The sequence below is a fragment of the Aulostomus chinensis genome, chromosome 6 (assembly GCF_037954235.1).
Source record: "Aulostomus chinensis isolate RoL2024-O1b breed Wild chromosome 6, RoL_Achi_v1.0, whole genome shotgun sequence".
NCBI classification, from domain to species: Eukaryota; Metazoa; Chordata; class Actinopteri; order Syngnathiformes; family Aulostomidae; genus Aulostomus; species Aulostomus chinensis.
In genome coordinates, this window is record NC_141325.1 from 3,696,715 (window position 1) to 3,719,354 (window position 22,640).

Consider the following 22,640-nt stretch of genomic DNA (forward strand, 5'->3'; position numbering starts at 1 on the left):
GAAATTTAATCAAGGACATTTGTTGAGGTTTTTTTAGACCGACACCGTGCGGTGAGAGTGGGAGCGATGACACGGGAGAGCCTACATGAGAAATAATACAATAGAGAGAGGAACCCAAGTCAGACATCATAGATAAAAAGTGGTTTTGTGATAGTCTATCATTTATTCTAAGTGAAACAATCAGGACAGAGAGGATGAGTGTGATGGAGAGAGACAGCGGAGGAAGATTCGCTTGACAAAGATGAAGCCACTGTACTTGTACGCTGTGAGGAAGCTGAATATGCTTCAACTGGAAATAAGTCGGTTGAAATGCAAAATGATTACAGTATTCCATCCAGGTTCTGGGGTTAGTACTTCTTTACACTGCCTTAGAAGTACAAAAATCATGTTGATGGTACATCGACTTGTACCAGGGAGAATGGGGTCTCTGCTGCTCGGCTCCCCTGAATTTAATTTCCCTTTCCTTTATTATTCAGTCTGACACGGTTCTCAATGCAGCACTTCTTCAGAGACCGGCGCTGCTTAGGGGTGAGTCGTCATCGCTAACATATCCTAGCGTTTGACTGTTGAGTGATTCTGGTCAGCGGGCACCAACCACGCAGAGAGAAGTTGAATGACAGCGATATAAACAATAAATGAACTATATGAACCGGGACACGAACATCTCGTGTTTAACCGCTACAGACGTTCCAGCAAACCGCCCAGATATCTGTCACCAGCTAAGATGTCTCCTGCAGTCCTGCTGATTTTGGTTGTAGGAGAAACCAAAGCTGAGTTTAGCTCGCGGTCCAGGCTAGTGGACGCTGCCAGCTTTAGCATTCCTCGCTGCTGCTGCTGCTTCTTCTTTTTCCCCCCTCAAGTTTGCTAAAATCTGCAGAGCTGCAACCAGAGAACAGTCACCTGTTTTTTTAGGTTCTCATTCACAAGTAGAACACAAGCCTCTCAGCTGCCTGTTACTTTTCTTAAATCTTACTGGGCGAGCACCAAGAAATCTCTCCCTTGAAGAAGCACCATCAAGGCACCGTGTTGTTGTGTTGTCAGAGCAGTTATTTCTGGCCTTCTTTCTCAACAGCTTCCATCGCGACATCAGTTCTGTCCGTTAGCTTCACCGCTGCTACTGTTGGTTGGACTCTCGCTGGGTCACCATGTTCAAGGATGCTGGTTGCCTTTTTACAATTCCAACGCTGCGCAAATGCCAGTTTTGTCTTTTTCCAAGTTGTAAGAATTGTTTAGAAGCACAACAGTATTTATACCTCTGATAGGTCTGAGTTCCTATGTCATCCTCAAGGAAACAGCTTCTCAAAGATGAAGAAACTCATATTTTTTCTTTTTGCCTTTTGTCTCCCCGCTTCTTTTGCTTCGCCTGTTTGCAGTTTCAGTCGCTTTGATAAACAGACTCTTGTTTTTCCATTCATTCGTCTTTTTGTCGGGTTACTAACCAAGGGGGCCAGAGTCGATGAAAGACAAGCCTTTCAACACATTCTGCAGTATCGTCCGCTCGCGCCAACCAGGCAGAGCATTCCAAGTGCACCTATCCACAGCCGTATGTCCGAGCTGCATATTTGTTTGTGAATCAACAGATGTGAACCCCAAAAATAAGGAACACAGTAGCGTCAACTTGTGATTGGACTGCTTTTCTTAAATTTTGCAGAGAGCTGAGAGAGCAACAAGCCTCAACAGGACGCTGCTAGCACACCCGACCCTTTGAAGGATTATTTTAGCGCTGTGAAAACTCACTTAAACTGTTGTATCTATTAAATTACCCGGCCCTAATTACGGGATTCATTTTTCGTTGGCTCAGAGAGACGCATTTGCTCAGGAAACCTCTCAGTGTGCTTTGATCAACGGATCATACCAAAGCAGTTTCTTGATAGCAGAATGAAATCGCCATTTGTTTCTCATCTGCACTCTAAACAGCTCATATTCAGAAACAGGAAAACTAATTTGTCCGTCTTCTGCTCTCCCTGCAGTGGTGCGTCGCGGTCTCGCCGAAGTAATTGTGATACTTAACATGCACAAAAGCATCCAAACCATTTTTCTTTTATCGACATCATAGTAGGAGAAAACTAATGATGTGGATGAGAAGAAAGGGGAGACAAAGGTTTAATGTTCAGTGGCAGGAAGTTGCATCTCAGCAAACAGAAGGAGCGCTGTCATGTGGTCCCTTATTAACGAGCCAGGCAGGTACAGGTTATTGTCATGCAGGAAAAAAGGCGTAGAGTCTGGAAATTACCTGCCACTGCACCGAGTAATTTAGCCCGTGGCTAAATACAGACTCCTCCACAAAGAGACAGCAGCCATGACATATCATCCAGGAAGGGAAAAATATGACTCTGGTTAAAAGCCCCAAAGGAGAGCTGTTCAAAGCAGTTCTATAACTCACCAGTTTGCCCTTCGTATGTGAACTTCCACTACAAGCTCCCAATAGGTTGGTACTGACTTATTTCAAGCAGTCACGGTTGAAAGTTACAGAACACGTTCTCCAGCTTTCACAGTGACATCACAATGAGCCACGGATACGAAAATGTACTGAAATACACGGATGATGTCTGTGTTGTGGCTGAATTGTTAGCAAGACCAGAGGAGAGCCATCGGGACTACTCCCACTGGGTGGTCCTGACACTAGATTAGTGTCTTTGTTCGTTTCCCCATCCGGCGGGTTACACTTTCCTAGCCCAGGAACGCTTGAACGAGGAGGACACAAGCAAAGAACGTAGGCAAGAGGACGTAAAACGAGTGAGCAGAGCCTAAAGAAATTGTCCGGTTATATAAAATCAACGTTGAAACGAATATTTTCAATCTGCTGCTCGTCTTGTCATTAGTTTCCTTGCTCAAAGTTTGTTAAACCAAGTTAGCAACCCACAGTTGAGGTCTCAAACTAGTCACCTTTTGCTGCAGTGTGCATCACAGCGGTCACAGTCGAACCAGACGAGGGGATTGTGACTTCCACCTCGTCAGGTTCCAAAATCAGTGAAAGAAATTCAGACCAGAATACGAGGAGGCTAAAAGCTAAACTGTCCTCAGTGTTTCTCCGCAGTGGCAGAACTCAAAAGCGCTTTACCATCGTGTTTTATACACACACACACACACACACACACACACACACACACACAGGAGGCTGCATTCACAGTGCCATTTTACTCATCAGGAGCACTGAGGGTGTGAGGGCTCCATGACTTTGTGAGTTCAGAGCGAGAACGACGACTTTGTAAAGGTCTCTTGATTTCTGTGTCACAGCTCTGAAGAGCTCGTCAGACACCGAGGGGACAGAGTAATCCACCACCGAGCGCTCCCACCATAGGTACTCATTTGGTTGGAAGAAGCGAGGCGAACCTTCATCGATGGCATACTCTTTGACAGACATCAAAACTTCTGTTTTCTTACGGATCACATCAAGAAAGCGATCAAAGCTTGTATGTGCAGTCATGTGAGACTAAAAAAAAGAAAAAGATGAGCTGAAACACAGTCCTCGCGGTTGCACTTTTTTTTTTTTTTTTTTTTTAAACTGTCGTTAATTCAGTCTGAGCTTCTGGTGGCACAACGATAAAAGATACATATTCCCAAACAGCCGGACCAACATGGGACTGGGCTTCAGGCTACATGATATTGGTGCTTTTCCTATTAAGGACAGAAAAAAAAGTGTGTTTTTTGGCGGGGTTTTTTTTTTTTTTTTTGGAGAATAAAGTAGACATCTGAGGTGAACTGTGTGCGGTTCAAAGTAGAGGTCGGACAAAGCCAGAAATCCTGTCCTGGGGTCTGGTCATCAGGAGATTGAGGTGCGCATACACACCAACAGAATCCTCCGATGTTATATTAGATAACATGTATTAAGCTGAGCGCAGGCTTGATGCTCTTTATCCAGATAATCTAACCCTCCTGTGTCCTCCCTCCTGGACTGTAAGCAGATATGATGCATTGTGTCTGGCTGAAGTATTTTGGGTGGAATGTTTTTCTCAGAGTATGAAACATCACCGTGTTTACAGCCGCGGGTTTCGGTTCCCTACTGCACGACTCACTGTTGGTAACTCCACACATCCTGCCATCCACGCATGTGAGGGAACACACCCATGAAGTGCACGCCCCTGAGAGACAGCAGTCATACACTCAAAAGAAGTGTTTGGTTAATGGAAAAGGAAATTGGTATTGATATTTGACTGGATTCAGCTGGGATTCGATCAAAGCGTTTATCAGAGGAGGCTCGGCTCCAAGTACCCAGAGCACTTCCAGCCCGTCTGGTCCTCCAGGGATTATTTAATGTAAATGCAAAGTGCTCGTATAGTTGAACCTCGCTGGATCGATGCCACGCGCAGCTGTAATGGAACTCCTGTCCCCCTGTATTTACATACTGCTGTCTTGTGTACTGCACATGCACCCTTCGAGCTCAGAATGGTCTATTTGGACTTATTTTTTTTACAGTTAAATGACGTTTAATTGCAGGGTTGGAGCAACAGAATGTATAATGCAGGAACGGTACACTGACTCATTAGCTGGACAGAGCTGCTTTCATTCCTCTCCAGGGCTCCTGTGAGACACTTTGGCAGAGTGAGGACATTTGCTGGGTGGTCAAACGGCTCAGAACTGAGCAAATGGTGCACATTGCCATTTCTTATGCAGAGAATGTGAACTGTTGCTTTTATTTTTACGGTTGCTAGTGTTTCCCTTTAAAATACATAACATTCACCAACACATCCAAATAGAGCTGATCTATTTAGAATTAGCGCTGATGAGCCGCTTTCAGTTCATTGACGGACAAAAGTATGGCGAACGGCTGGCGTAGCTTCCGTCCTTGTCTGGCGTGTTTAGAGGAGGTCGCCCACATTTTGGCAGTTAAACTGAAGACAATGGAGCTTAAGAAAACTAATGTTTGGCAGGTGAACGTCGAGGTAATTATTCAGAGTTTATTGACAGCTGTGCTCATTACAGCAGACACCGTCAGGTCCAAGTGACACGGTCAACTAAAACACAAACGCACACTGTAGGCAAGCGTTGAGCGCATTCATTTTCCGGTTTCGGCATCTCAAATGTGGAGATTTGCCACCCGTCTTTTTTCTTTTGAAACAGAAAATACAACCTTTAAGTGAAATAACTGATTGAACAAAGTGAGGGTTTGTAGCAGCCCACAAATGGCAACTGTGCGTTTCTGGGACAGAAAATAAGCAACGATTTTGATGATCAAAACAACAGAAGAACACTTGTGTTGTTGTGCGTGAGGACGTCAACAACTTCCAGCTCCACCGGTGAACATTTTCTCCCGCAAATATCCGCGTTCGACTGCACTGGCACAAGAAAGGAATTTAAAAAAGAAAAGACAAAAAAAAAGGGGAGGGGGGGGGGGCGACACTTCTTCTGCCACTAGATGGCAGTACCTGTGACCAAATCACAACTGAAGCACTTTTGCGCTTCCTATGGACTTCTCCTTAATTAAGTCTAAATTCTTGCTTGTGTTGGACGTCGCTTTGGACAAAAGCGTCTGCTAAATGAAACTGTAGAATTGTAGAAAAGAAAAACGACACTGGCTTCCTTGGCAGTGTTGTGTAGTGTTCACGGACTGTTTCAGATGTGCGACATCTGTGTGTGATCCTGCCCTTGGAGACACTTATCCTGCCCCTGTCGTGCCACCAGCCCTCTTCTCACCCCAGCGGGGCAAATGTCACCGCCGACAGCTTTAGACTCACAACAGTTAAAAGAAAAAAAAAGAAGAAAAGTGAATCATGCAGATCCGCACTATCCTGATAGCATCAGCAACAGAGAAGCCACATATTTATAAATAAGGGATGAGATCTGCGTTCATCATCTTGATGAGAATCAGTGGCAGCTCCTCATTAGATGGGAGGTTTGTGTTGGTTTGGTTATGAGAGCAGCAGGAAGTTGTCCAGCCTGATGCCTGACAGGAGCTGTCAGTCACTTGACATGTGGCCTGGGGGCAGAGCTCCCCCCCCCCCCCCCCATGTGAAAATAGGTTCCACAGCAAAAAAATTCTATCCAGCATGTACAGAAAAATGATGTGCATCGTGAATTAGGAAGTCCAGAAAATTGTATGACTGTGTTGCAGAGCAGGAATTTTCCTGTTGTCTCTGTAGCTTGCTGTAATTTGACCCGACTCGGCATTGTGCTGCTGTGTCACTGTTTGTTAGTCACATTTACAGACCAAAGGGCTTCCTGTTACATGGTCAGGCCCCCGCAATCTCATTGGTAGCATCCACACACAGTTCAATTACAGCGACTTACATGCCCTGACCTCAGGTTTGACCAATACCGTCATACAGCTTTAATTCTGTATGGTCACATTCGATCCCTCCGCAGTCGCTGAGCTGCTGCACATCTGTTACCCAACAGATGAGATTTTTTTCCTTCGATTTATTTCAGTCCCCACCCCCCCACCCCCCCACCCCAACCACCACCAACAACAACAAAAGAAAAGATCAACTCTATTTCCCTTTTCTTCTGTCTGCCTGGCTGACGGCAGGTGCTGTCATGCCAGAATTGCTTTGCTCTCCACTGAGATTTGCGACTCTCGAGCTCTCCACAGCAGCGCCGCATTTCTTTCCCCAGCTGCTCTGTTTTTGTGAGTCTGCTCCGTGAAGCCTGCGCTACACAAACACTCTCATGTCTGCAATGTAAATGATTAAGTAGCTTATTAAAGCTCTCGCTGAGGTGACACTGTTGCAATCCCCCGGTTTTCAAGCGTAATACGTGACGTAGAAAAAAAAACATCTCCTACAGTCTCTGGCACAATGGATTCATGCTGTTGTTTATTTTGCCAATTCTATGTCCTCATATGCAGCCTGATAATGAAGGACAATCAACAGCAGGTAACTATTTTGGAGACACCTGCTGTAACACAGAGGAACCACGTGGACCGCAGTGTAATCATCCTCTCCACGATGAGCCTGTATCCCCGGGGTTGTCCCCAAACAACGGATGAACAGCCCAGCACCGTTGCATTCGACGATGTTAGATTCTAACTCGTTAGGTTTCATCATGCCGCTGATGAAACATGTGGTTGCAGCTTCTATTCTGGGCTATTTTAGCAACCAAAACAAACTTTGTTCAGCGACTACTGCAGGCTCATCTCTTATCTGGGTTGTGTGTTTTTGTCGAATCTGGGTTAAAAATGTCTATTTTTAAAAACAGCCAGACAGTGCAGAAAGAAAAATTAGAAATGACCAGAAATGCTACGACAGGGTAAATTTAATTGACTGTGCTTTTCTCTCTTTCCATTTGTCTCCCTAAGCCTGTTTTTTTTTTCCCAGCTGCAGAGAGATTTTTTTCTCCTCATCTACCTCTTCGCCAGTGGGAGCTGTTCTTAGCCCCACTAGCGAGTAGCCTCCCTGTGGTCTACTCGCAATTTCTTTTGCTCTTTTATCGTTATTCTTAGCCTCGTCTCTGAGCACGATAGCTGGGTGAGTCTTGACAGGGGAACCCACGCCTGGGTTGACTAATGGAGAGGAGAGGAAAAGATAAGACGAGAAGGAAAGTATAAGCATCTCTGAGAATATGGCAGCCAGAGCCAGTGGGGGAAGCCCTATCAGCGAGTACAGCGTTGACCTCAGGGCTGCAGACATCATGAACCTCCTAAGATGCTACGCAGCTTCCAAAGGAGATTTCAGGCTCTGCTTGCTCATATATAATAAATATGCTACTCATGCCGCATCTGCACACTCCAAGGAAGTTCCTACAGGCTTGTTTCCTCCATCACAGTTCACTCAGAGCTTCGCAATTCTTCGCAAATATGTAATAAAAGCATAATCTTGGGTTGGGCTGAAGCGCAATCTCATGTCTAATATTACGATTACATAACATTTCATCATTTGTTTTTTAATGAAAAATAAAATAAAACGATTTGAAATTTGACCTTTTTCATCGTTACATGTAGATGTAGGTAAGCCTCACACCTGGGCTCAGATTCTCTCAGGTACAAGGGGGCAGAAACTGCTGGACTGTAGTCATGTCGACTGTTCTGGTTGTACCTGGAACACTTATGTTTCTCCTTGTTCCGACAGGGCATCAACATCGTGGGCCCCAGTAATGCAGAACCTCCCCCTCGGCCCCCAAGTCCAGCCATGTACCAGCTGGATATCATCCTGAAGAAAGGGAACAACCTGGCCATCCGAGATCGCACAGGTGAGGCGAGGACTTCATTCCTCCTGGCACCTTTAACTCATCAGTCCCGGCACACACAGTGCAACTCTCATCTTTACTGCTCCCTCTAGTTTTATATGTGCCGACTTATGCCGATGTAATATTTCTGGAGGCGCTATTTATTTTCATTCTCTCACTTCGTTTTCTCATCTTTCTCTCTCCCCTCTGCCTGCCTGTCCTCTTCACTCTCCGAAAGTTTTATTGGATCACACCTCTCCCGGCCTTCTACTGTGTGAAGTCAGATGAAATTACCAGGAATGATTCAGTGTATTTCTTCTTAGCTTCGGCCTCCGCGAAGAAACGGTCACATTTCACGCCACTGGGTACTTTTGTGATGTACGCTGGTTTCACGAGATCACGACGTCTGAAACCCTCTCGTCAGCGTTTGTGTCTGGAGGGGGTCAGTCGGCACCCTATGAGGAGATACAGGTGTGGCCCCTGTGTAAAACTGCCAGAAGCTACTTATCAGTCAGAACAATGATCTGGAGAGATTAGCGTCGACGCTGCCATTGCCTCATATCATCAGGAAGACTTCTCTTGATGGAAGTAAACTTGTTCAATCACCTGCCAGGTAGCTTTAGGAAGTGTTTCCCCTTTTTTGTGTGACTTAACAGGACAAATAAACACAGAATCTCAAGACCAGATATCCAAAGACCGAATGGCACAATGCTTAACCTTTCGACACTCCTCTAAAAAGTTTTCCTCGAAGACAAAAACGTCCCCAGGGACGAACAAAAAGTCAGTGGTGGTGTGTTATGCACTGCTGAGCTTCTCACTGCGTGTTTTTCCTTCCTTTGCGAAAATAAAGAAATGTATTTTACCTGTTCTATGTGCTGGTGTGAGAGATATTATCTCCAGTTAGGGCTAAATGTTTACCAGGATTCACAGCGTCGGCATGATTCACTGCTGTGGCGTGATTGTAATTACACCTTTAGCGGAGACCGCGTCACGGTAGAGGCCACCTGAACAGGGATCATACAATCAGTTTAGGTAGCGATTAGTCATACCTTGCATAGTGAAAAGGGCAAGGCAGCAAAAAAAAAAAAAAGCAAGGGTGAGGACAATAAACTCTCAGAGGTAGTTGTGGAAGATGATGGATGCCAAGGTTTCTGTAGCAGCTGTAGCCGTCACTATGACAACAGGTATGAATTCGATGACCTGTGGAAACCTGTCTATCAGGGTAATTGATGGTGAGGTACAGAGCTCCTCTTTCCCGTCCTGAGCTTAAGAAAGCCAGATATATGGTGAACTGAATTCAATCATTTTAATTAAAACCCTCAGCTGTAATCGTTAGTATGCATCACACAATGGTAAGAGAAGACTTCCTCTGGTTATTATTATAGCAGTTAATGCAAAATCTGAAGATGGAAGCCCCTCCAGAAAAAACGCCATTATGCGATCGCATAATTCAACACAACAAAGTTGAAAAAAATGTTGCGTTTACTTCACCCAAGAGCGGCCTATTTCCCTCCTGTTGATGGGAACGTTGTGAAGTGACGGCACAGTCGGAAAGCAGCAAACCCCGCGAAGAAGACACGATGAGGACCCCAAGTCAGTCTCGTTTGCCGACAAGAACAAGCTTGGAGCTTGTTTGACTCGTTTACGCTCTGTAAGTTTGAGCCTGGCTGTCGCGGGAATCACTTTTGTTTTCCTTATTCATCAAACTGCAGTTTTTGCAAGTTACCGCAATTTCATCTCATAAAATTGCATGAATATCCTGCATATTCCATCGCGTTTTTTTTAATTATTTTTTTTATTTTAAGAAAACGTGCTGCATAATCAAGGATTTTTGCCAGCAACAATCACAAAAAAACTCTGCAATCACACATTTTTCTGGAAGGACTAACATGGAGTGTGCATACAGCCAATCAGTTCGTTCACATCGCTGCCGTCTTGTTGAGGAGTAACAATGACGTCATGGTTTAACCAACATCTACCCGTTTTTCCTGGTACTACTGGAGCTGAGTTGGGATGTCAGCTCTGCGGGAGGCATTTTGCCACCTAATGACTCCCTAAAAGCTCTGACATGAATTATAAATGATTCAAATAGTTACGTCTGCAATTTTAGATATCCATTCAGTCCTACCTGTAGGGGAAACTAAATATAACTGAGCTGCAAAGACGCTCCTTGACATGCAGAGAAGCATAAAATCCACTTCATTATCGTGTAAGCCAGCGTGGCATCAATAGCACTGCTTTGTGTGTGTGTGTGTGTGTGTGTGTGTGTGTGAGCATCACACAAACACTGAAACACTCTGATCAGCGTGTAGAATAAATGAAAAGACCTTTATGTTCACGACATTTTCTGTCAGTTCTTAAATATGAAATGATGTTGGAATTTACACCTGATGCCAAGAAGAAGTGGCCTTGTAAGAGGCTTACAGGTCGAAAACAAGTATGATGGACTGTTCTAGTCTCTCACAGCAGCTCCGCAGGGTGTATCGTAGTGATGTATGGCCCCAGAGAATGTGATGATCCAGACTAAAGAGTGAGTGAGTGTGTGTGTGAGAGAGAGAGAGAGAGAGAGAGAGAGAGAGAAAAGGGGAATCCAGTTTCATATTGGGTGCTTTGTCTTCCCTCCATGTTATGTGATGAAGGAGCCTTTTTGTTTTTAAACCTGAACCAGAGAACAATCCTCATAGCCAATCAAAGGACGAGCCGCCGCGACAAACCAACCAACTCGATAACCAGCAGAGATAAATGACACTCTCGCACCCGTAAAACTGTCCCTCTCCAGCCCCTTAATGAAAGTGTCGGAATCTCCATCGAACAGATGACATGGCAATGTCTCCCAGGCACCTTGACGTGGTAATGAATTCACAACCGAGGGATTTTTATGGTTATTTTATGACTTAGCGAGGCCATCAAAGCTGCGGATGACAGAGAAAAGACTCAAGTTAAAGGTTTGGAACAAAGACTGGACTTTCACTCCAGATTTGTGGCATATACTACATACTCTCAGTTTATTTGTCATCATCAGGGCACCAGCTTCTTTCAAGACAATGTCCAACAGAAAAGCTAGCAGGGGGACGCTGCCAAGAGGCACTATAAAACTCCTTGAAAGAACAAAATAGTCACTTAAAAAACTTCAAAGCTGAAATAAAAGCACATTCATGGCATAGCTCAGAAGTTATTTAACAAAAGTGGGGAAGAAGAAAACACCAAAACATTTACTGCTCCAATGTATCAGCATCCTTATCAAAGCTAACCAGATTAGCAGTTACCAGTAGCTTAGCTTAGATTTGATTCAAGCGGGCATTAATTCAAGCTGCAGATCTTTGGAACGAGATAAAATACGTTGGCTCATCCAGAAACAACTAACCATGTTAGCCTGATGGGAGCACAGCTAACATTTTATGTTAGCATTTGGTCATGAGCAACAAAGGCCCCATAGGAAACATCAAAATAGCTCAACTGCTACAAATTAAATGAGCTCAACACCAACACTAAAGAATCCATAACTTATATAGTGTGGTTTAATGCCCCAAAATTGATGTTCATTAAAAAAAAAAGTGAGTAACAAAACCATAAACTCCACCATAATTAACTCGAGTCATAGCAGCAGAGCTAACGTGCTGGTGTTAGCACGGCTATGGGGAGCGAGCACAGGAGGCAGACGACAGGATAGCGACACTACAAAGTTAGAAAACAGCAAGAAGATCCACAGAAGCGGCACAACACTTAGCTGAGAACCCGGTGATGACCATCGGATAACGACTGGAACAACTCTACCTCTGGTACAGTTGCTGAAGAAGGGACTGTGCGGTCAACTGCTGCGGCCAGCCGCAGGTGTGTGTTTCAGCAAACAGAGCGAAATTCAGGTAGCCTGATGAAATATCTCCACCTACAATCAAACTATGGTGGCCTGAGGTGATTGAGGCTGGAGACTAGCTGATTCCCCTCTGAAATTACACTCCATACATACCAGCACTTCTTAAAGTCCTTTTAGCAGTTTATTTTCAGTTTTGTAAACTTTTTTTTTTTACACTGTTTCTTGTTTTTTCTGTCGGTGTTTCTTGTCACTTCCTGTTTTTATTTTGAAATGCCTTCCCTTGTGAGTCTGCTTGCTGTTCTTCCTGTCTTTGTCTGTTTTCCCTCCGCCCCCACCCGCTCACCTGTTCCTTGGCTGGTCATCAGTCCTCCTCAGCCACAGCCCTGTCCCCGGTGTGACCTACCCAGTGAGCTCCTTCCCTGCCCTCCTGTTTCTGGTTGTGTTGTTAGTGGAGCTGCGGTTTGGCCTCTCTGAGTCGGTCAGTTCATGCTGCTGCTGTTGTTAATCAATCCCTCGTCCTTGTTGGTTGTGCACCAGGGAGTGAGTACGTTTTGTTTTGTCAATGAATCTTCACTTCCAAACCTGCTTGTCTGTCTGTCTGTCTGTCTCTGCCATCACCTCCTGACTTGACGTAGTTCATAGTTAAAACCACGAGCACATCGGTGATATGAAGCACCGCTGATGTCTATTTTATTATAAATGGCCTGTGTTTCAGCAGGTGGTTTTGGGGCTGACACCATCTTGTGCTACTCACAAGAGACACAGGCTTTTCATTCGGCTGTGTGTTTGTGATGCTGGAAGGTTTAGACCGGATGAGAAGGTGCTTTCTTTGAGGAGGACCTCCTCACTACTAGCAGGCTGATATCTAGAATTTCCTTTGAGGACTCTTAGTGGGGGGTTTCTATGACCCGGGAGAGCTCACTCAGCCCAGGGAAGTGAAATGGTGACTGTTTGTTACTGTAATTACTCTAAAGAAAGTGCAAATCAATTTTCATTAAAAAAAAAAAAACATCCTAGACCATCAATTCAAATGAAGTGATAGAATCGATTCAGCGCCAAGCTCGATGTCTGGTATGAATGAATGATGCATTAAAAATGATCCCAGGTCAGAAATGAAAGCCGCCCTCAAGCTTTGTGAGGGAATGTGAGCAGGAGCGCCATAAATTAAGGGATAAATGAGGTATCTAACGTTTGCCTGGCTGTGCATTTTGACGACGTTGCTTCCATGGGAACGAGTTTTGGGGTTTTCTTTCAAGCTCGTTGATAAAAAGTGGATGCACGAGCTGGTCGTGCTCGGTGCTCCCACTTTAATTTAGCTAAAATTAAAGCATATGTTGATTACCGAATTGACGTCAAGTAGAAGAAGTGGATGGTTGTGAGCAGTGCTGCTGTTATTTGTCGCTGGTTGATTTTGGGTGCCGTTAGCTTCAAGCTAATTATACCTGGCTGGCTCTTTCCGCATCCACAAAGAAGCAAGAGACCTGAGAGACCTATTCGGAGGTACGTGACAGGCAAAATACACTTTTGGGGTGAAGCATGGCTTTAACTCACTCACTCTGTGCAACAGGTGCGTCAAAATTGCTTAAGAATTTTCTCTCTTCACTCCAGTGCCTTAAAAAAATGCTCCAGATGTAACTAGGCATCTGATGGGAAGATGTATGCAGTTTTCTGACTTGTGAAAGTCGTTGCTGTCGTGCACCAGATGTGGGACATTATTCAGCTTCCCAGACACTGCGTATCCCCTCTAGACTCCAATTAACTGATGCTAACTAATGACGGGCTCGGTGATTATGGCTTCTACATATTGCTGGCTCATTATAGGGAACGCGTGTGTCTCCTGGAATGTGTGCGTATGTAAAGGATTAAATATTTGTGTCGACAGTGTTTAAATTCTCAGGCCTTCAAAGCCTAATTAGAGTATTTCGTCTGGTGCCTTCTCGTAAGGTGCGAAAGCAGCCAGAGATCTGGAGCGTGACGCCACTGTCAGCGGGTCGTCTCGTTGCAGTGCAACTTCCCTTCGCTGAGTTCTCACCTCCTGTATTATCCTCCAGCACGCTGTGCTTTTGTCTGCGCATTTCTGCTCAGTCAGCTCCCCTGCAGGAGGCAAAAGATCTGACTGGGATGGTATCTCATACTCGCAGCAGACCCGTGTTGCACATTAGCGAGGGTCCATTTGGAGAAAACGTGAGCAAAGTAAACTCCTCAGCACACGCCAGGCAACCAAGTATGGGATTGTGTGTAATTGTAATGAGGTATGCACTCAACCCATCTGTCAGTATCCCACAAAGGGATGTCTTGTGTCTGCAGCGCTGCCCAATATATCCTTTTGAGCAGACTGCATTCTGGGTAATGGGAAACCCCAGTGCTGCAGCCATCTGTCCATCCTGACAGGACAAATATGAGCGCAGAATACACACTCGCAGAGCCGCCCACGGTTTCTACGGTACAGTCTGAGAGTGAGGCTTTTCCAGGTTTGCAGGCTGAGCACGACTGTGTTTTATAGGCAGCTCCTGCACGTTTTTATCCTCGTCATCCTCCTGCAACGCATGACATGCGTCATTGATTCTCCTCTTGTGTTGTGGTTCTTAAAAACAGCGGCGAGCCCACCCACACTGAATAGAATCAGCCGCACTCCAGATGGGCTGGCCCTAATTTTAAGATTTAATTTTTTTTGGGGGGGGGGGGGGGTATTAAAGGAAATACCTGAAGAGGTGTGTTGCATGGTGCAGCTGAGCAGCGGTGTGTGAAGAAAAAAAAAAGGCAGAGCAATGCAGAATTTGGGATCAATATGTGAGAGGAAACGAGTAAGTGACTTTGAAAGAAGGTTTATTGAAGTGACACGAATCGAAGGAGGTTCAGTCACAAAGAGGAGCATTGACTCTTGAGAGTGTGTGTGTTCACATGTGTGGGGAAGTCTTCAGTTTAGGGTCACACCTTGTGTTATACACTCCTGATGCCCCCGGTAGTGGACTTGGTCCAAGCCTTTACGGCTAAAAAGTGAAGCCTATCAGTCACAGCAGTGGTCAACACGCCTTGTGAATTGCTGTTTTCGCTATTTTCTGTTCTGCACGACACACAGTAACTTCAATTCCACCCTCAGTTTGGTTTAATTTCATCTTACTCACTTGATTATATGATCAAAACTGACCACGGAGCTCGCCAGTGGTTACGCTTGCTTTAATCAGGTTTAGCAGATACTTCAGTCTACCATGCTGGTGCCAGGACATTTGGTCCATCTGCAGGGTGGAGGCAGAGTTTAGCCAAGCTGCTGCACCGGTCCCCTGCTGTACGTTACTCTTAATAATTAATTCAAAAAGAGTGGAAAGTTGTGGGACATGTATGCTGAGGAGGAGAGACATCTGCTGCAGTTAAAACAATGTCATATGATCGTGAGGTCAAGTTCAGGTTAAAAATAGCTTCTTTTTTTTTTTAACATGCCACGGAAAGGTGCCTGTCCACGGTTGCAAGGTAAATGCGGTGCACGGTTGTGAGTGCTAGCTGCACTCCTACAAACAAGTAGGGCTGACACGACGTTGGAGTGAAGCACAGGTGCGAGCGACCAAGAGCTCTGTCTCGTTAAGCACCCGTGATTAGCGTACATAATCTCATAAATGTAGCGTGCTCGATAGTAATGGTGCTAGTGACTCCATTTTGTTTTATAAATGTCTGCAATTAAACACATTTATAACTTAAACCTCCCTGCAGCTAAATGATGACAAAGTGAAGAAAATAAGGTGTTTTTTTTTTTCTTCATGTATTTCTATGTGCAGGGTTGTTAAATGTGTAATCCCGACAGTTGTTCACTCGGCTGTGCTAGCATGTTCTTGTTGTTTGCCATACGTTTTACAGCAAACAATAAGCTGAACTAGCGTCACGCAGTTGCATTAATGTGTGTAATTTATCACTTGAGCAACACACATCCCGGTAGATGAACCCTATCAGTTTTAATAGACTGGATCATCCTGTGTTTACAGTAAATACATCCGTCCGTGTCTCCTCGTGTGTCGCCGTTCCTGACTGGAACCTTCATGACTTGCGATGCGCGTTATCCTGACAACACCTGGGTCGGTTTCCGATTTTATACAGGCGTTATTCATCATGGATGGATATCTAATGTGATCAGCAGGCGGCTTCTCATTCATATTCATTGTTTGTCTGCTCAAGATGCTCTCAGTACATCTCAAATCTGCTGGATATAAACTCAACCTACATTATATGGTCCGGGTACGGAACTGGCAGGAATATTTATGCAGCGCTGTATATTTATATGTACTAGTAAAGGCTAATAACAGGGAGCAAGCCTGAAATTGTAATGCTTCTACAACCTACTGTAAAACATAAAACGGCAATATTTTCATATTTTTCGCCCTGGTGTATGAAACTTATTTCTAGCAAATGATATCACATCTTCCTCAGAGCAAATCTCATTACCGCCTCATATATTATCGGTTAATAATTCAGGACTCTTGTCTGCCCTGGACTGGCACAGAAGGCTATTGATCACGAGTGTGTAATGAATATCTACAGACTGATGATGAAAAAGAGGAAGCAGAATAATTTAATTGCTCGTCACATCAGTGTGCAGGGTGATGAAGGAGAGAGCGACTACCTCCGCCGCCCTGTGCACCTGTGGCGTCACTACTCGCCTTTCAGTTCCTGGTTTATCCACAAAATCAAAATGAAAATTCAGGAAATCCAGACTAAAAAAGGAGGCAGGTGTCAAAAGCCCGGTCCACCCACCGGGAGGAGCACATCAATGTTTAAAAAGATAGACCCAAACAGGTGGCGTTGTAACTACCCCCCCCCCCCCACACTCAGGTGTAATGGATTCTACCTTCCGAGCAAAAACGGCAACTACGCAGAGATGTAAGATGTAACCTAGCAGGATCATTCCTATTGAATCTCTCCCAGGAGGAAGTCCTGGCCAACACGGTGGCGTAACTATTACAACCATGCGTTATCTTTTACGTCTCACTAGCTTATTTTAAAAAAAGCCTTGACCATGACCATGACATTGAGTCAGGTGTTGTAGCGTTCATTTGAACTTGCCCTCATGAGTATTTAACATCCTTTCCACTGCGCCAGATGTCTCTTCTCCTCAGCGTACATGCCCCAGAACTGTCCACTCTCCCTCCTACTGTGGCAGACAGGAAGGAGTGTTACCCCCCCCCCCCCCCCTTCAGTCAGAGGTTCATCAAAGCTCCATACGATCCTGGCTGCCTCTAAGGATGCTAAAACAGACAGGTGCTGATGAAACTGTTTGCACTGGTCATGAATGAGCCGGGAGGATGAGCGTGAGCCGGTAATAAACTCAGAGAGGTGAGGACCGGTGGCTCATTCATCATAACAATGACAACTTCTTTGTGTGGGTGACTGTGTGAAGTCATGATGGTAGTTTTCTGCAGCGCAGGGGGGAAACAAAATACTCTCAGGACTCCACTGTCACTGCCATAGAATTGGCAGCAAAGAAATCAACACAAAGTCATAGTGATGACACTTGATAATGACGTGCGCACAGGAGACGTTTGCCTGGAAGTCCTTTGGAAAGTCTCTCTAACCTTTGTAAGTCACAGACAACGCTGTGAAAATGTTTTTCCACACCTAACCACAGAGCTTTGTGGCCTAAAGTCGTTTTAATTACCTAATAATAACACAAAAGAATCGCTTTAAAACTAAATCTGTCAGTTTTAAATATTTTGTATAAAATCAATAGAAATTATGGCTAACAGATGCAGTTTTTAAGTCCCTTTTGTGTGTAAAAGTGACATGTATGATCTCCAATATAAGCTGTTTGTACTGCAGTTCACCACGGTTCTTAATGGGTTTTCTGCAAGAAAATCGTTCTAGTAGAACGCCTTCGAGGCTAACGGCTAATGAAGCTAGATTCAGAGCACTGGAGGGGAATGAAACAACATAATGTAACACGGTGGGGCGGAGTAACCTGATGGAGGAGAAGGATAAAGTACAGCAGTTGTTCAACAGCAATGACAAGGAATTTGCTTGAATGTTTTCCGAGTCAACCTGCTCTCTGACTCGGGGGAGGAGGTGGCAGAAACTACATCCAACTAGCAGCTTCCACCCTGCGGCTCTGTGGGGGAAGTTGGCTAATGAGTTAACGCATTTCAACAAAATGGAGGACTTCAGCGTGTCTTTCAGGTAATCGGAGAGGATAACAATTTCCGCAGCTAGGACAGCATCAGCCGACTGTTTTGACAAGAGTTGCTCATCAACTCTACGCCTCAGGCTTTGTCAGACAGTTGACATTGATGGTGATTTGTTTGTTTAAAATCTTGATATTTAGTTGGAGACGGTGACATTTCTGGTTCACTGGATAATCTTGTTGTTTAGGGTGCCGCCATCTTATGTTTACTTTTTGTCAGCCGTAAGCAATTTTGTGCATTTTGAATCTTGCTAGCATAACGTTAGCTTTCCTGACTATGAATAATTAGCCTACTGTAAACACTGGTATTGTTTTGGAGACAGTGACATATCTGGTCAGCCTGATATTTTTGTTGAAAAACAAACTGTCGACTTACATGTACCATTTGCCAGCTACACACAGTGTTATTAACTTTTGCTCTTGCTGGGGTAATGTTAGCATTGCTGCTATTCGCTAAGCTACATCCCTGTGAGCTGAGTGAATCAGATTGATTTGCCATTGTGTAAGTTACTTGTTTGTGACAATCTTTATTTTGATTTGGAGAAACTTGTTAGTTTTGTCTCGCAAGCATACACACAGATGTGTATACCTGAACCTTAGCTGGCCGGAGACGCATTTTCTCATTTTCCATTATGAGTCAATTTTAGTATTTTATGAATGTTGTAATCCCTTTTACAGTCTGCAGGGATTATAGTGTGATGAAATTGAAAGCACTTAAACCCTTTCAGCTGGTTTCCTAGCAATTTCCTACACTCTCCTCCCTGGAAATCTATGATTATCTCCCCTGTCTCTTTAGCTCAGACACTGTACCGGCTAACAATGTTCTGATCTTGTCACTCACCCGCCTGCTACTGCAGCAGCACCAGCAAATTAAATTATTGTAATGAATTCGTCATGATGAATATATTAATGAAGTAGAGTAGCCCTGATTTTTTTTTCTTTTTATTGAATTTAAAGATGGACTGAATATGAAGAATTTGAGCTGCTTTCTTCCAAGAATGCAGAAACGCGAGACTTCATGTAAGTGGACTGTGTAATTTAAAGGGTGTACCGTTGCAGATGTGGAGTTTGGCAGCAGGGCTTTTGTTTTGTAAACAGATGGTGGACCACGGATTGTACTTTTTGTTTCGCAACCTAATGCTGTATTATCATCAGGTGTCTGGCGCGTGTGAGATAAATGAGTGGATTATGTTTTCTGCTTGTCAGGAAGACGGAGAGGTGCTATCAAAAATAACCCGAGCAGGAGCTTTTAGATCTGCCCTCACACCACACCCGACCCATTCCTGCTGAGCACACTGCTGGGTCCTCTCCCAATCACATTTATCTCTACCCTGAGCCACGATCTCGCTTCGTTCTAGCAGCATAGAAGATGATTAACGCCCTGATATGATACTCGTCCCTAGTTGATGGTAAAACGAGCGTTATTGATGCTCGGCGAACTAATCTTGGATTATTTTTGTTTAATCCATCTCTGCGCCTCAGGAGCAGAGATCTTCATTATACAGTGATTTAACTGTTTTAAAGATTTTCTGCCCTCCACCACACACTCCTCGAATGAGCGCAGTCATACATACTTATGAAATAAATGCTTAAAAACCTGCCGCTGCTACTGGAGAAGGTATGGATGAATCCCTACAGTCGGCCAGTGTTAATCCCTGTACTGCTCAGGAATCCTTGGGGACAAACGCCTCCTTTGTGCCAGTTTGATACCACTTAATGTGACTTATCACCGCTTTTTTTTTTCTTTTCTTCTTTTTCCGACCATTAGGATTTGTGTCCCTTTTACACATTAAACTGTACCATTTTATGTCTGGTTTAAAAACAAGCACCAAGATACTTGGTGGACTTTGGGAAAGACGGTGACGGACGCACTAAGTGAAGCTGTAGCCAGTCAAAACGTTGGCGTCCACTTCCCATTGGCAACTGGGATCCAGTCCAGGGTTTGTGTGGAACCCAGCCACTCAACCGTATCTGCCATTTAAACATCAATATAGGTTGTTTTCACCACTTACAATTAAGGCCTATCTCGTTTTTCTTGCCAGAACAGTCTGCCTTCGGCACCTCCCTGTCGTTTTTCAGTTTGTGGTCCAGTGACCCTCTAACCCAACCACGTGGAGAGCGCCAATCCATCAAATTTACCATCTTAAACCCTAACTGGGTGAAGGCGTTCATGTCAGCCAGTATTAATTATTCTAAGGCTTATTGATCCTCTAATACCTAATGCTTATTGAACTCCCCACCCAGCAACCCTTAATATTGGACATGCAATCAATCAATGTTGACTCGCCCCGACGGTGTGAAGTCTTGCTTTTTTTGTGTGTGTGTGTGTTCTTTTTAAAAAAATATGGCGTGTTGGATCACTCCTGTGAGCCTTGCCCACGCTCACTCCTATTCAGCCGCCGCCCACCTTACAGTGCCACACCAGCCTTTTCAGCCAGTGTAGGTTTATGGCGCTATAAAGCTGGCACTGAAGGATGCAGAGGCTCAGAGTCGACGGTGCGTGTCTGGAGGATATTGACCCAATGGGAGGAAGACAAAGAAAAAGAATTGAGAGTTTAGCGGGAGTGGGACCACTTCTACACTCCACACACGATCGCCTTCAACTTGTTTGATGCTTTTTACAGTGGCATTTCAGCTCGTGTATGTCATGTTGTGTTTTGTTCTTCATTGTCTACTTAAAAACGAACATGTTTCAAGTTTATATTTGTTATTTCAACAGCCAGTCATCATGGTGTAAGGAATAATTGATTTGCTCACTTCCAGTTTCTGAGAGATATTGGCATTGAGGATAACACCAGAGCGAGAACTGTCCAGTAACAGGATTTACACCCCTCCCTTGGGATTTGCCTGGTAATCACTTTTGTCACAGTGAATGATAATCAAAGTCAAACAATCTGATGCATTCAGGGTCATTATTTTGTACCAGAAGTAGCCGCTTATTTTTTTTTCCATTTTCTGGAAGCAGATGTAAGGTATTGACTGAACATAGAACATAAAAGCAAGATGGGTTCATCCTAGGTCGAGTTCTGTAACGGCGTCATACCTCGTGCCCACATGCAAGCGTCTGGAGCCCGTAACTCGTATAATACACTGGAAATTCACGAGTTCCCTTGAGAGACCTGCAGGATCTCTGATGTGGTTCTGAAGCTCCTCACCTGCTCATCGGTACTTGGGTATCAACCTGGAGATCGAATGTGGACAGTGTGCTAGCATAAACAAGCTAACGGGCTATGTTGAGCTAAATTGCTTCCTCCCATTGTCTGAATGTTAACGTGCATTTGCAGTACATGTGTATGTATGAGAAATGTCTGCTCCTGTTTAGGTACCATTTGCCATTTTGAGAATCTGGACATGAACAGCTACCAAGCTAGTAAACCTGATTATTTCCTGTGAAACACATCTCTGTATGCACCGCTGCCATTATCAACTCGGCTCAGTGCTAAACTCCACCAAACCAAGTCTCTTGGGTTTATTTGTCTTTGGGGAGAGGATGTTGGACTCAGGCCGAAGTGGAGCGGAGAGGACGATAAATGCTAAATCGGCGCGAGTCAATGTAGATCCAGAATGATGCATCAGGTCAAAGCTCATCGCCTGTTTACATGTCATGTGCCGCGACTCGTGTGTGTACATATATATGCCATGGTGTGTTTTTTGTGACTACATAAGATTTTGATGTGTTTTTTCGAAGCAGAAAAGCACACACGGGGAAGAGTTTGCATTGATTCCACCAGAATGACCTGCTCTCTCACAGAACACAAATACAGGGCAATGCTCCCACCTAGTGTTAAAACACCGGAGCTGCATGAGACAGCTTCAGTCATAAGTCACATGACTCACCTGATTCTCTCCTGAGGCCTTCAAGTGACCATGCGAACCTTTGCAATTTTGTGTCTCTTTGTGTCTTTTTGTGCTTTTCTACACTTTTTGCGATTTTAAGTGTAGGTCTAAAACGGGAACAGCTGAAGACACGGTCACCTTGTACTCACTCTGACCCTTGTGTTCTGCGGTGCAGATGCTCAGATAGTTTTTGGGGATGTTCTCCTGTCAGTAACGGTTTGTGTTTGTCTGGAATTTGTCTTGCAGGCACCAGCGATCCGTATGTGAAGTTTAAGATTGCAGGGAAGGAGGTGTTCAGGAGCAAGACCATCCATAAGAACCTCAACCCCGTGTGGGATGAGAGAGTGAGTCTGCTGGTGGAAACCCTGAGGGACCCTCTGTATGTCAAGGTAGAGGCATCATCCTGCTCTAGTAGAGCTTTTGGACACAAAAACACCGAATGCAGTTTTCCTTGTTAAGGTCAGTTATGATCAGATTGTGACTGGTATAGCCTTTTTTATGTCTCATTAGGTTTTCGACTATGACTTTGGACTTCAGGATGACTTCATGGGCTCCGCGTACCTCTACCTGGAGTCCCTGGAGCACCAGAGGTCTCTGTTTATTTATGTTCCTTTTAAATTATCTTTCTCCTCCAACCCCATTCCATCGTTCGTACTAAAGGGTCTGTGTCAGGAGGCAGTAAACGCTCAGGTGGAAGGATTGTTGAGGGAGCTTATGCATCTGATGCGG

General features: G+C 44.6%; 1 protein-coding gene across 3 annotated transcripts in view; it reads left to right on the plus strand.

Annotated features, from left to right (window-relative positions):
* Positions 1 to 22,640, plus strand: part of mctp1a (multiple C2 domains, transmembrane 1a) — a 124,698-nt gene that overhangs the window by 32,359 nt on the left and 69,699 nt on the right. For all 3 annotated transcript variants that reach the window (XM_086205903.1, XM_086205904.1, XM_086205905.1), the window contains exons 2-4: positions 8,004 to 8,124; positions 22,158 to 22,300; positions 22,422 to 22,501. In XM_086205903.1, coding sequence (XP_086062029.1) covers positions 8,004 to 8,124; positions 22,158 to 22,300; positions 22,422 to 22,501 — 344 coding nt within the window. The remainder of the gene's footprint in view (positions 1 to 8,003; positions 8,125 to 22,157; positions 22,301 to 22,421; positions 22,502 to 22,640) is intronic.